The 12424-nt window shown below is 42.1% G+C and overlaps 1 protein-coding gene across 9 annotated transcripts; it reads left to right on the top strand.

Annotated features, from left to right (window-relative positions):
• The first annotated feature begins 800 nt into the window (after positions 1-800).
• Positions 801-12390, top strand: brdt (bromodomain, testis-specific). Of its 9 annotated transcripts, XM_077535096.1 has the most exons (21): positions 2005-2168; positions 2277-2424; positions 2723-2824; positions 4107-4367; positions 4443-4580; positions 4791-4929; positions 5048-5172; positions 5376-5705; positions 6744-6872; positions 7130-7354; positions 8106-8281; positions 8343-8722; positions 9183-9308; positions 9517-9569; positions 9647-9776; positions 9997-10055; positions 10353-10410; positions 10645-10748; positions 10842-11017; positions 11363-11564; positions 11697-12390. In XM_077535096.1, exons 4-21 carry the CDS (start codon positions 4176-4178, stop codon positions 11760-11762), a joined length of 2808 nt encoding a protein of 935 aa, XP_077391222.1. In that variant the 5' UTR covers positions 2005-2168; positions 2277-2424; positions 2723-2824; positions 4107-4175; the 3' UTR covers positions 11763-12390. The 9 variants fall into 9 exon arrangements, with proteins under 9 accessions (XP_077391224.1, XP_077391225.1, XP_077391227.1 ...); XM_077535099.1 differs by lacking the exons at positions 2005-2168; positions 2277-2424 and adding an exon at positions 888-903; XM_077535102.1 differs by lacking the exon at positions 2723-2824 and having other exon boundaries at positions 5051-5172.
• Positions 12391-12424: the final 34 nt, after the last annotated feature.

Genomic DNA, 12424 nt, shown 5'->3' with positions numbered 1-12424 from the left:
TTAAAGTTAGCAAAACAAAAATAAAGCATTGGACAGAACACGGAGCAGAACGTGCATCGTGACCCTGCGAGCCCCAATACTTTCCAGACCAGCTGACACAAGACAGACGTGTTTGGCTCCATTTTGTTTGGGTCCGCTGGCTAATGTATGATCCAGCTGTGTGTCCCCCCACCTCCCCCCAGATGGCAAATCCACCCCCCCCACTCCCTCTCTCCGCTTCCTTCGCCACCGCACTCTTCGGATGGAAGCCTCGTAGAAGTGTCTCGTTAAGTAACCACATATGGCTCTCGTTGCCCAACAACTGTACTGCTCCATTTTTACATATGTGCCTTTTTACGACGACTACTAGCATTTTATTTACACACCACAACTGCGGATGACCTTTAGGAACTGTAGTTTAGAGTATTTGTCAGGGACTATGTGGGTCATTTCAGAATTGGATGACTTTTTTTGTCCTCTCCCATGCACAAAATACATAAAACATGCACAAAATGTAATTGTAGCTGTGTATTGACAATTCCGAGTTTATGTCACAAGTGGTAAAGATGGCGGTCAACTCGGTGAAATGACCCTCCGTCAATTGAAAAGTATTGGACTTTGGATTGTTCTAGCTAAGGATATATTTTTTATTTCATTATTTAGTTTTTATTAGTTTTTTTTTTATGTTATAAAATGTCGTTTGATTGGGCTACTGTAACAATCTGCCTGGTTTAGACACAGGCAAAAGTAATACACCGTTTATTTTCACCGTAGCCTACATTGCGTTGCATTGCGGAAATAATAGAAAATGCCCGGATGTTCGCAATTGTCAAGCTGGAGCACTACCTAAAATGGCGTCTTTCTCTTGTCCCTTCCACTTGATGATTAACTTGTTTTTTGGGTAGGGGTAGAGTTGACCCCAAGGTAAAAGTATTTTCTTCGTTTTTATTTTTCTTCAGTTTTCAAGCTTTTCTTCAGTTTTTCTTCAGTTTTCAAGCTTTTCAGCCATAATGGAGTACGTCAAACCTCAAACCATCACAACCGAATCGTGTTACTCATATTAAAAGATAGCCTTTCTTTGTTTTTATTATTAATTTGTCGGTAAAGTTATGTAGTTAGCGTAGCATTGCAAAGGCTAGCAAGTGCACTTTTGGCAGAAACTTAACAATAGCACTAATTTTTGACCTTTTTGCTACAATTATTTCATTACAAATTATTTAGTTAGCTATGTTTTTCAAGTGCCTAAACATCTGTATAAAAAGGAGAGCAAAGCATAAGACGAATATAATACATTGTAAAAAATGGTTGAGCTGCAGCATTAATCTAAATGTTTTATTAACAGTTTTGAAAACAAAATACTGTCTAATGGAAATGGTCTGTGCAGGACACGGGGAGAGCATCTGGTCTTGATATACACAACTACCATGGCGCCATCTAGTGGACTTAGACTGGACACAAAATATTAAAATATGGATGATAATGACCAAAGATGGCATTTCACCTCACTAGTTGATGCTTTTTGTTTAATCATTAAGTTACAACACAAATGGAATATCTATCAGAGAGGACATATTCTCCAAATTTGAGGATGTGGACAATTCTTGAAACTTTTGTGGACATGTTGAAATTTGGACTGTTTGTTTTGTAAATGTCATAACGCAGTTTGTTCAAAAGTAACTTCCTCTCTGGAAAAAAAAAAAAAACATTAAGAATTTAGAAACGTTGCTACTTAAAATAAGCCCACAAGAAAGGGCGAGCTTTGCCCTCGTTAGCCATGGGCCCATGTTGGTTGAGGTCAAGTTTTGTGTGCGCGTCATGCATGGGACGCCATCTTTGTGCAAGGTCAGGAATCGCTCGGTTCAAAAGTTTAGACGACCTTTATTCAATTATTTATTTGCAAAACAACTGTCTCATTTTCTTGACAGGAAGAGGACGCGTAGGTGCGGTTCATTCATTGTCCGAAAGTACGTGGTGGCAAGTTTTCCTACTGTGAAGTGGCCCGTGAATGTATCATGTATGCCCTGGCTCGTTGATCGCCTCCAGCTGGTGGTGGTTTGCAACTAGGCACTTGACAGTGACTGCTTGTATCCACTCAACCTCCGCCAGAGTTCCACGGTGGAGTGTGTAGACTCCCCCCCCACCCCGCTTTGGTACCTTTATTTGCGGACAGTGGCAACTTTTCCCCGGAGGTCTGGCTCATAAATATAACACTATCTTCGACAATGTTTGAAACAACTCCACTTCAACATTTCGTCCCATGGCAGCATTTGTTTATTTACTTTTACATTGGCTTTCAGAATGAGACTCGAGATGTACAATTTGGACCAATCAGTCGTAGAACGTGAAGCAGCGGGCTATAAAATCGCACACCGTTTCCGTAACTCACCTGCCAACCGAGAGATGAATGCAAGGAGTCCCGTGTCTTGTAAGGTTAACGCCAGCTCGGTAAGCTTGACTCGAACAGTACTCGCTAAATTTTCATTTGCATCTATATTATATCGGTGAAAGTCTACATAAATTAAAAAAAAAAAAAAAAAAAACGCAAACTCAACGAAATTGTCTGCCACTAATCGCTACTTCTCGTTTTGCGTCACTTGCAGGTGAGTGGTCAAGTGCACAGACAGGTTTTGAATAAGTACACGAAAATGTTACAAAAACGTTTATTAAGTCCATTAAATGATGAGTGTCATGTGAGCGTAACGATATATCGCCATTTTCTCCTGTTGTTTTTTTTTCTTCGCAGAAAGGTTATGGAAAATGGCACAAGCTATAAGTTAACCTTGCTAAAACTACAGTTGCGTCGATGCCGGGGTTTTAAGACGAACGTGCTAAAAGCAACACTTTGGTAAGCACGGTGAACGAGCTTTTTTTTTTTTTCCAAGACTAGAGCCAAATAAAGACGAGGTTAACCACGAGTTTTATTGGAAGTAGCCTAATGCTAATGCTAAAGGGGCCGGAGGCTGCTGCGGCTTCAATTTAACGATTGTGACGTGCTAGCTAGCAGCTAATGATTTGCTATCTGTAAAATTTCAAGTTATAACATTTTGGCGCCTTTCTTTTCTAAATCCCACAAAATTCATCTTGCAAAACTTTCAACACCTCGGACTATAAAATCTCATAATTATGTCCACGAATTTCATCATAATTTTCATAAATGTGGTGTGTGAAAAGTTGAAAACCTGGCTCGTGTTTTGTTTGTTTAAAGTTGAGCTGACTACTCCATGGTCATTTAGTTTTGAAAACAAACACTTTTTTTATTACAGTAATTTACATTTCACCAACTAAACATTTAAAAAGTAGTGTGAATGTTTAAGCATATGAATATTTTATTTACTACTTTGACATCGTGTTTATACCTTTTTAAATAGAACAATTTTAGGGGAAAAGTGGCCAATGCAACAAATTCCGGGACTTTTGACTTGCATATGTAAGCAATTGTGCTCTAGATGGCAGCATCAGACTTCTTTTAATACTGTGACAGGAACAGTGCAGGAAGTTTTGCAGTGGATTGTAAATTGTTTCTACAGCTTTCTAATGAAGGAACATTTCTGCATTGTAAAGAAATATAAAAAAGGAAATCTGGTTTTATAATGTGCCCTTAAATTGAAAGTGACACATACAAATGTATTGTGGCCTACTGAGAGAGGCTTGAGTCAGTCCTTTAGGGCGTTCAGCGCACTGTTACTCCAGTGATAGCATCTGCTACATATTTGTTGCCAGTGTTTTCATTTTGTATTTGTGCGTCTGACTGGTTGTCCCATTCAATAAATGGCTGACAGTTCCTTAATGAATGGCTCTCCATAGTCACCTTCTCGCCTCTTTTTAAACCACTGATACAACCTCCAAAGTCGCGAGAGGTCACACTTACCCCCATTCCGTGTTGGTACCTTTCACGCAGAGACATAGCTGGCTTTGGAAGGACGATGTGAAAGGGGCTGTTGATTACAGTAGAGAAGCCAGGCAATTAACGGGCCAACATCAAACCCACTGTTTCTTTTTGGTACATTTTACACAACAGCAAGAAAGAGAGCAGAAAAAAAAAAAAACCTTGGCACCTAATTTTGATGTAGTTGCATCTGCCTTCCAGCTCTTGAGTGATTGTGAAAGACCTTACTTACCCGTTCCAGGTGTGCGTGAGATGGTGAGCGCCTCGTCGCAGCAAAGGCGCATGTGAGACCCCTCCCCTTGATGGCACCATGTCCAGCGTGCAAGACCGCCCCAACGCGAGCGGGAACCCGCCTCCGCCTGAGGTGGCCAACCCCAAACGACCAGGACGCGCAACCAACCAGCTGCAGTACCTGGAGAATTCAGTGCTCAAAACTCTGTGGCTCCACCAGTACTCGTGGCCCTTCCAACAGCCCGTAGATGCCGTAGCACTGCATCTCCCCGTGAGTCATCAACCCAACTTTTTCACCAAACTCGCGTTGTGTGCTCATCCTGCCCCCTCTCGCTGTCATTTCCAGGATTATTACACAATTATCAAGAATCCAATGGATATGGGCACCATAAAAAAGCGCCTCCAGAACAAGTATTACTGGAAAGCAATGGAATGTGTACAAGATTTTAACACCATGTTCACTAACTGCTACGCGTACAACAAGGTGAGATCATCTTACTAGTACGTGCCTGCTAGTAAACTAGAAGGGGAGGGGGGAAACATTAGTAATGAGCATCAAGTTAAAGTATCTTATTTTTAAATAAATTTGCAGAAATCTCAACCTTTTTATACATTTTTAATCTCGTCAGTACTAGTGTTGTCCGATTTAATTATTAATTTATTTATTTTTTTGTGCATATTTTCTTGTCCTCAGCCCGGAGATGACATCGTTTACATGGCCCAGACGCTGGAGAAGCTTTTTCTGCTTGAAGTGTCTAATATGCCCAAAGACGAATGTGAAGTCCTGCAAGTGGTTGCAAAGGAAGCAGCAAAAGGGAAGAATAACAATGATGGTATGTCTGCCGATTGACTCTCTTCTCAACTCTTTCACACACAGATCATGGAATCAACAAGAAGTCTGACATGTCGTGATGTGATCATGCAAATTTATTTGTGCCGTTCGTTGTCCAGCAGGTTCTTTGAGTCCGAGGCCCGTTGTGTCCCAAATGGTCCTCCAGCAGACGATGACGGTCGTCTGTCCAGATGCTCCTCGCTCAGGGTTACCTGCTAGAATTGCGGCTCAGGTGGATGAAAATGTAAGTGGAGAAGCAGTGCATTTAGATGTATTGGCAGTTTCTGGATTCATAGAAATCGGACCAATCATCTGAGCTTTCTCTGAGTTCCACCAGTCATAGCAGTGATGTTAAAGTTATACACAATGCTGGCAAATTGCTCCATTTGCAATCTCCTTAATATACCATATTGTAATTATAACGTTTTCCGACATTCAAATGTTTAGATAAAAAACGGTCTAAAGAGAAAATTGGAGGCTGTCCCTTCACCTGTAACGATCAGTCTCAGCGAGGCGCCGGCATCATGCACGCTGTCCATGAGGACGGGCAGTGGGCGGCCCATCAAGGTGCCAAAGAAGGACCTCATCCACTTGGAGGACACGCGGGCCAAACTGCCTGATCCGCTGCGGCACTGCGACGCCATCTTGAAGGAGCTGTTCTCCAAGAGGCACTACGCCTACGCGTGGCCGTTTTATACGCCCGTGGACACCGTGGCCCTGGCGCTGCACGACTACCATGACATCATCAAGCAGCCCATGGACCTGGGCACCGTCAAGGCAAGTTGGGGTTTAGGTCAGGGTTTCAAGACAGGGTTCGGTGTCTCAAAGTGGGCTTCTGAGACAATATATTGGTTTCAAAACAGTTTAACTTTAAAAAAAAAAAAAAAAAAAAGATTTGGGTTTCAAACTAGTGTAAATGTTTCAAGCCAGTTAGGTTTGGGTTCTAAAATTGAAGGTTGCAAACAATGTTAGTTTTCAAATAAGGGTTAAGGTTTCAGTGTAGGGTTTCGAATTAGGGTTTCATACTTGAGTTGTTTACAAACAAGGGCTAGCATTTCACGGTGAGGTCCATGTTTTAATATGGCATTGGGGGTTTCAAATTGTGGTTTCAAGCTTTGGTTACAGTTTCAAGCAAGACTGGGGTTTCAAGACAGTGATGGTGTTGCAATTCAGGGTTCCAAAATAAGGGTAGCTTTCATTTTCATGCAAGATTTAGATTTCAAGCAAAGGTTAAAAATAACCTGGCAATAGCCAGATTGATATTGCGCTTCACTCAAGTGAGTTCTCCACAATCTCCGTGTGGTACCTGTCCACAGTAATTTGGTCGGAAAAGGCAGGACATTCTGTACAATAATTCGAGCAGATTGGACAATACGGCATTCTACACGTTTGTTTGAACCAATCACGGACACGGGTGAAAATTTCCTCTTCGTTCATGTCGAAGAGGGGAAAAGGACGAACATCTTACCAGCTAGAAATGCACAAAGTGCCCCTCGCTGTTCAACATTCAAGGAAACGGTAAGAACACAATTAATTGTAGCATCCATTTGTCCATGTTAAGTTTGTTTATTAGCCCCGGCGTCTGCGCTGGCCTCCTGATTTCGTCACAGTTGCATATCCCGCCCCCAAACACAATGCCACTCTGTGATTGGTCGGATCGGCGGACATCAGCGGGAGCGGTACAAGATGTATTCTCTGGAGTTTGTGAACTCACAAATACCATGAGAATTCATCTTGCGAGAGCAAGGTTAAAAAATGAGGAGAAGAGAAAAGCAAAGAAAAAGTGTAAGCTTCTTTTTATTTTATAATAAACAGAAAAAGATGGAACAGCGAGAGTACACATCAGCTAAGGAGTTTGCCGCTGACGTCAGACTGATGTTCTCTAACTGCTTCAAGTACAACCCTCCTGCACACGAGGTCGTCAACATGGCCCGGAAACTGCAGGTAGGCGTCAGTTTGTAGTCTTACACAAAAACCTTCCAGCTTCTGATAGATTCCAAAAAGTCAGGAAAAGCCTGCTAATATGCCTTGAAATGTGTTTATGTAATGCCTGAATCCTTTTTAACATGAGTTAATCCACTGATCTGGCAATATTCGATTCAGGACATATATCATCAGTTGCATTTGTAACATATTATTTGAAGATGTGAAAAAAGTTGGTAGACACCCATAATTGAAATGTGTTAAATGCCATTAACCAGGAGGTTTTTGAGGCACGTTACGCAAAGGTTCCGCAAGAGCCAGTGGGTGTGTGCGTGGCAGCGCCTCGTCGGCTCCATAAATCCAAACGCAACCGCACGGGAAGCACCTCCATCTCGGCCAGTTCCTCTTCCTCTTCCTCCTCCTCCACCAAGAGCAAGAGTTCTTCCAGCGCGGAGAGTTCGTCAGAGGAGGTCACCACGCAACTGGCCAACCTGCAGGAGAAGGTCTGTCGGATATTCCCTGGCCTTTACGGGGATGGCTTCAACATTTTTTGATCCCCTGCACACTCTCATCCTCCACTTTTTCTTATCAATTAATTATCTGCACAATTTAAAATGAGCAAAATATGACGCCAGTGGTTTGACATGAACTGAACGTCAGACGCAAACATTTATTAAATGCTGCACTTTAATGCATGTAGTTATGTTTCCTGCTCAAACACAACCTGCCGCTACCTGTAAAGTAACCATCTTCTGTCAGCTAAATTATCATCTGCGGTCAAAATTAGTGTGATTAATCTGAATTAATACACGAGTAGTGCAATAATTTCTTGTTCTTAATGACTTAACGCTTTAACTTTGACAGCGCAGGTATAGAGAGATTTTTTTTTTGTCTTTCTCAAATGTATATCCCTTTGTATCTTTTTCTCAGTGGCCTTTTATTGTGGGCAGTCTAAGGGATACCTGTGCACTAATCATGGGGTCTAATCAGCATCTTGATATGGCACACCTGTTGAGGTGGGATTATCTCGGCAAAGAAGAAGTGCTCACTATCACAGATTTAGACTGGTTTGTGAACCATACGTGAGAGAAATGGTGATATTATGTATGTGGAAGAAGTTTTAGATCTTTTGAGTTCAACTCGTAAAAAATGGGAGCAAATACAAAAGTGTTGAGTAATTAAGGAGTAGGGAATACATAAATGGTTGAGAATGCAAACAAGCTCATTGCTTCTTCTTCATTGTTGCGTGTGTAGCTGCAAGCGGTGACTGCCCAGCTGAGGAGACTCACTCAGGACCCCCTGATGAAGCCCAAGAAAAAGGACAAGTTGAAGAAGGAGAAAAGAGCCAAAGAAAAGGACATTGCGAGACTCAAGCACAAATCGTCCAAATATAAACGTGCTGCGGAGAAGAACATCAAGAGTTCTGCTTTGTATGTACTTTTTTTTTTTTTTTGGCGTGTGCTTTAGTTCTAATTTGAGCATTTTGTGTAGTCACGGCAACAGGAGCGTGGCATTCCGGGACGATCCGACACCGCTGACTTACCAGGAGAAGCAGCAGCTCAAGCTCGACTTGACTGCTTTGCCGGCACACAAGTTGGTGCGCGTGATTAAGGCCTGCGACGCGCCGTCGCGATGGTTGTCCTCCGAGGAGCTGCTGTTGGACTTGGAGAAGATGAAGACGTCCACGCACAGGCGTCTGCAGAGGTTCGTGCTGGCTTGCCGGTGGAAGAAGTGTGGCAAGAAGGAGCGCTCTGCGAGTGGGAAAATGGAGAAATGTGCGGAAGTGGCGCATTGTGGCAAGTTGAAGGGCGCCAGGAGACGCGAGGTGCTCGGTAAACAGCAGCCGGGTGTCAAGAAAAAGAAGGCAGCAGGTGAGAGAGGTGTCCACCTTCACGTGGGCATTGCAAAATCAGTCAAAATCCAGTAAAACAACCGGGAGCGAAAGGGATTGCTTCTGTGAAAATGGCTGGGAGTGAATGTTAATGTTAATGCCAGACAAATACACAAAAATTTGTTAATGGAAACTGGAAAGTAACTGTGGGAACTTTTTTTTTTTTTTTTTTTTTAACATGCAAAGTACATGTTTATGCCATTATTCAATTAAATAAATGATATAAAAATAATTGTAGCCGCAACCCTAAATAAATTTTTCTCACCAAAATTTTATACATAACATGAAAGAAGTTTTTAAATTTTTGCAAATATCTTAAAAATACAAATAAAATTACATATAGTATATTCAAACATTTTCACCCTTTGCTCAATACAGTAATACCTTGACTTCCAAATTTTATTTGTTGACTGAGCAAGCTCACAACTCACCCATTCCAGCCACCCGTGTTGCATCTCCTGACTACATCTGCCAGTCAGCACTCAGCAGCACCTCGTCACCCACTTCCTGCCGCAGTAGCAGCAACAGTAGTTCGCCATCTTCTGACAGCGGTCACTCGTCTTCTGGTGAGCTTCTCTGCTCTTGTCATTTTCCTGTGGTCATTAAAAACAATGAGGAGAATGTATTGTTCGAAAAGCGTATACATCATATTTTAGACATTAATACACATACATGTTGAAAGACCCTCATACCATGCTTGGCCCACTCTTACTCTAAGAATAAATATCTTCTTTCTCTGCATTCATTGTCAACTCCATCTTGCTCGTCTCCCAGTAGCCAAACTCCCAAAGAGCGCTAAAGGCCAATGTAAAAAGCTCAGCATAAAGGTAAACGTCCCCTTGTGGCTGTTGAACGCTTTGAGCTGCGAGGGTGCCAACCAACCGGCTTGCTTGTCACGCTGCAGGCTGCCAGTGGCAAGCTGACCCACGGGGTGCGCTCTGGTAACGCGCACGCTTCTGCTCCAGCTGCTTCCAAGCTAACAAAGACCAAACGCCATTGGGGGTGGAAAGGCGGGATGACGCTGCCCCTGCCAGGTGATTTTTACATTGGTACACGAAGAATCACTCAATGACATTTTTAAACTGTGCATAATATACACAGTGGCTTGAACTTTTATTTTATTTTTTTGTGCAGCGCAGTTGTGTTTCACTTGAGAACAATTAAATTGCATTTAATCTTTAATGACTGTTTGTTTTGTTTTTAAGCCCTTGTGAAAATTTGTTTTAAATGATAATATTCGTGTGTATTCCACAGACTTGTCCCCCATGGCGTCCCCTGAAGCTATACTGGTCTGGGCCACATCTGGATTTAAGGTAAAACTGGTAAATAGGTTGACAACAAAAGTTTGGTGCTAATACGCTTGTGAAATTTTCATGCAGGAGGTGGCTGGATCATCTCGATAAAAGTGGCAATTACGAAGATTTAGACAGATTTTTGAATAATATTTCAGAGAAATAGGTCTGTCATTTACAGAATATCACTGAGGTAGCGCTTTGAGTTACGTACATTAAAAGTTGGTGGGGGATTTTTTATTTTTTTTTGGCAATTGCAATTGGAATGGCAATTGCAGTTTATCATTGTACATACTATTAATGTTGACGTGTTTTCAGGCCCCCATCCTGTCACCGCTGACGAAGACTCCCCTTCCTGCCAGAGACATTACATCTGGCAAGTCTCACCTTACAGAACAATTTCTTGCACTTGACTTAGGATTTGAGAATTCGAGAATTTTGTGGCAATTTTCGATAGCCTACTGAATAGAAGCAGAAGATTCAAAACATTATGTAATTTGATAATGTGCAGCTAATCTGATCTCACTCATGGATGATCAAAATCGGCAGCATGAAACTCTGATCGGAACACCTCTAAATTACTATTAAAAATAATAAACTTTTTGTTCAGATTCCATACTCCCTGAAGATGTTCCTGGCAGTCAAGTGGCAGATGTGTCATCGTCCTCCAATTCTCCCTGCAAATCAGTCCCTCAGGAAAAATTTAATAAAAATGTATGGGTAACACGAAGCCCCAGACGTGACCTGCGTTCGAATTGTAATTGTAGTTGAACTCGAGTTAAATACTGTTTTTGTTTTTAATCTTAGGACATAGTTCTGAAAAATGCCGAGTCATGGGCCCGACTGGTGAGGCAGTCTGTTGCCATCCCGACCGCCATCAAGTCGTCCAAAGAGAGCTTCCAGCAATTCCGGAAGGCTGCCATGGAGAAGGAGGAGCGCGAGAAGGCGCTGAAGAAGAAGCAGTTGGAGGTTCCAGAAAAGAGGTACTGTACTGTACAGGATTCCAAAAACACTTGAATACCATTTCAAACTCATCTTACAATATATCAAGTCAAAAATCATCGTTGCAACATGTCGCGGCACACCGGTTTTCTGGATTTGCTCACATGACGTTTGCAATGTGGACAGCAGATGGCAGTATACCTGTAATGTCAAAATGGATTCACCAGAGATGGCTGAAAACAGTGAATTTATCTTCTTATTATAACTCAGTATTGATTAAATTGAATTTTGTTCTTACACTTTAAATGTCTTTAAAGGTGTATTTATTTCTCCAAGTACCACTTTAATATTATCGGTTAATTTTATGCGTTTAATTTGAACTCCAGTCTGAATCTGCCACCGCGCAAGGCTGTCCTTTCATCTCCGGGTAGCGGCGTCCTTATGGCAGAGACGACGCCACACTTCCCTAGCAGCGGCGAGCAGCCGACATCCCCCGTGGAGATCTGGCTCGGGAGGGTCCAGTCCCCCTTGAGTCGAGAGCGGGAGCTGGCCAGAAGGAAGGAACAGGAGCGTCGCAGGCGAGAGGCGGTGAGTAGGAATGGGCAATCTTTCGAAACTTTGATTTGGGCTTCTCACGAAACCCGAAAAATGTTTGAATCGGGGGAGAAAAGAAACAATTTTTACTAAAGAATATATATATTTTTTGTCTTTTCCTGGTAGATGTCATGCATTGACATTACCATGCAGCAGGAGATCATGACCACTTTTGAACTCACACTGGACTAAAAACCAAACCACTGCAGTGACTGTCTGGAAAACAAAAAAAGTGCCTTTGGGGGGAAAAAAGCCACGCACACCCAAGCTTTGCGGGCAAGTCCGCCGCACTGTTACACTTTTGGCAATTCTGCTTCCGTTTTCACGGCTGAGAGAAAGTTTCAGTACGTGCGCCGTTTGTTGTCTTTATCGCACTTGTTTGCTATGTTTGTGTTATTAAAAATTTAAAACGCATGTAGTATGTGTGCCATCTGTGTTTGAATTTGAGTTTGAAACGCAAATGTTTTCTTTATTTAAAAATTATTGATCTGATGGTTAAAAACAAAAACCCACAGTGTTCAAACTTTAATTGTAGAAAAAGTGAAATTATAAATTCCAATTCATACTGAGATGGCACAGATATACAGCTTACCTTTTGATATTTTGTTTACAAAGACTATTTTTGCAAGCATCCTTTCCTCATTCACTGCGTTCGTTCTCTTGTTGTTGTTTGACACGCATGCACCGCACTTTGTTGGCCATAAAGTCGTTTACCTCATCTGTATGTTGCGCCTTGAATACGTTCAAACGAGGAGAGGCTTGTTTGTGTTAGTTGTTTTATTTTATTACTGAAAATAATAAATATATTTTCACTAAGCAATCAGCGTGGGCCTCTCCATGGTTTGCACAGACGC

This window comes from Festucalex cinctus, chromosome 10 (assembly GCF_051991245.1).
Source record: "Festucalex cinctus isolate MCC-2025b chromosome 10, RoL_Fcin_1.0, whole genome shotgun sequence".
Classification (NCBI taxonomy): Eukaryota; Metazoa; Chordata; class Actinopteri; order Syngnathiformes; family Syngnathidae; genus Festucalex; species Festucalex cinctus.
Note: the sequence above shows the minus strand (reverse complement) of the source record. Positions and strands in the feature narration are given on the sequence as shown.

Excerpts from the sequence above, each read along its gene's own strand:
- brdt (XM_077535098.1), top strand. The coding sequence starts at position 4,176 with ATGTCCAGCGTGCAAGACCGCCCCAACGCGAGCGGGAACCCGCCTCCG. Across the intron at positions 9,777-9,996 it reads GATGACGCTGCCCCTGCCAG|ACTTGTCCCCCATGGCGTCC; the intron begins GTGATTTTTACA and ends TGTATTCCACAG. Across the intron at positions 10,411-10,644 it reads TGCCAGAGACATTACATCTG|ATTCCATACTCCCTGAAGAT; the intron begins GCAAGTCTCACC and ends CTTTTTGTTCAG.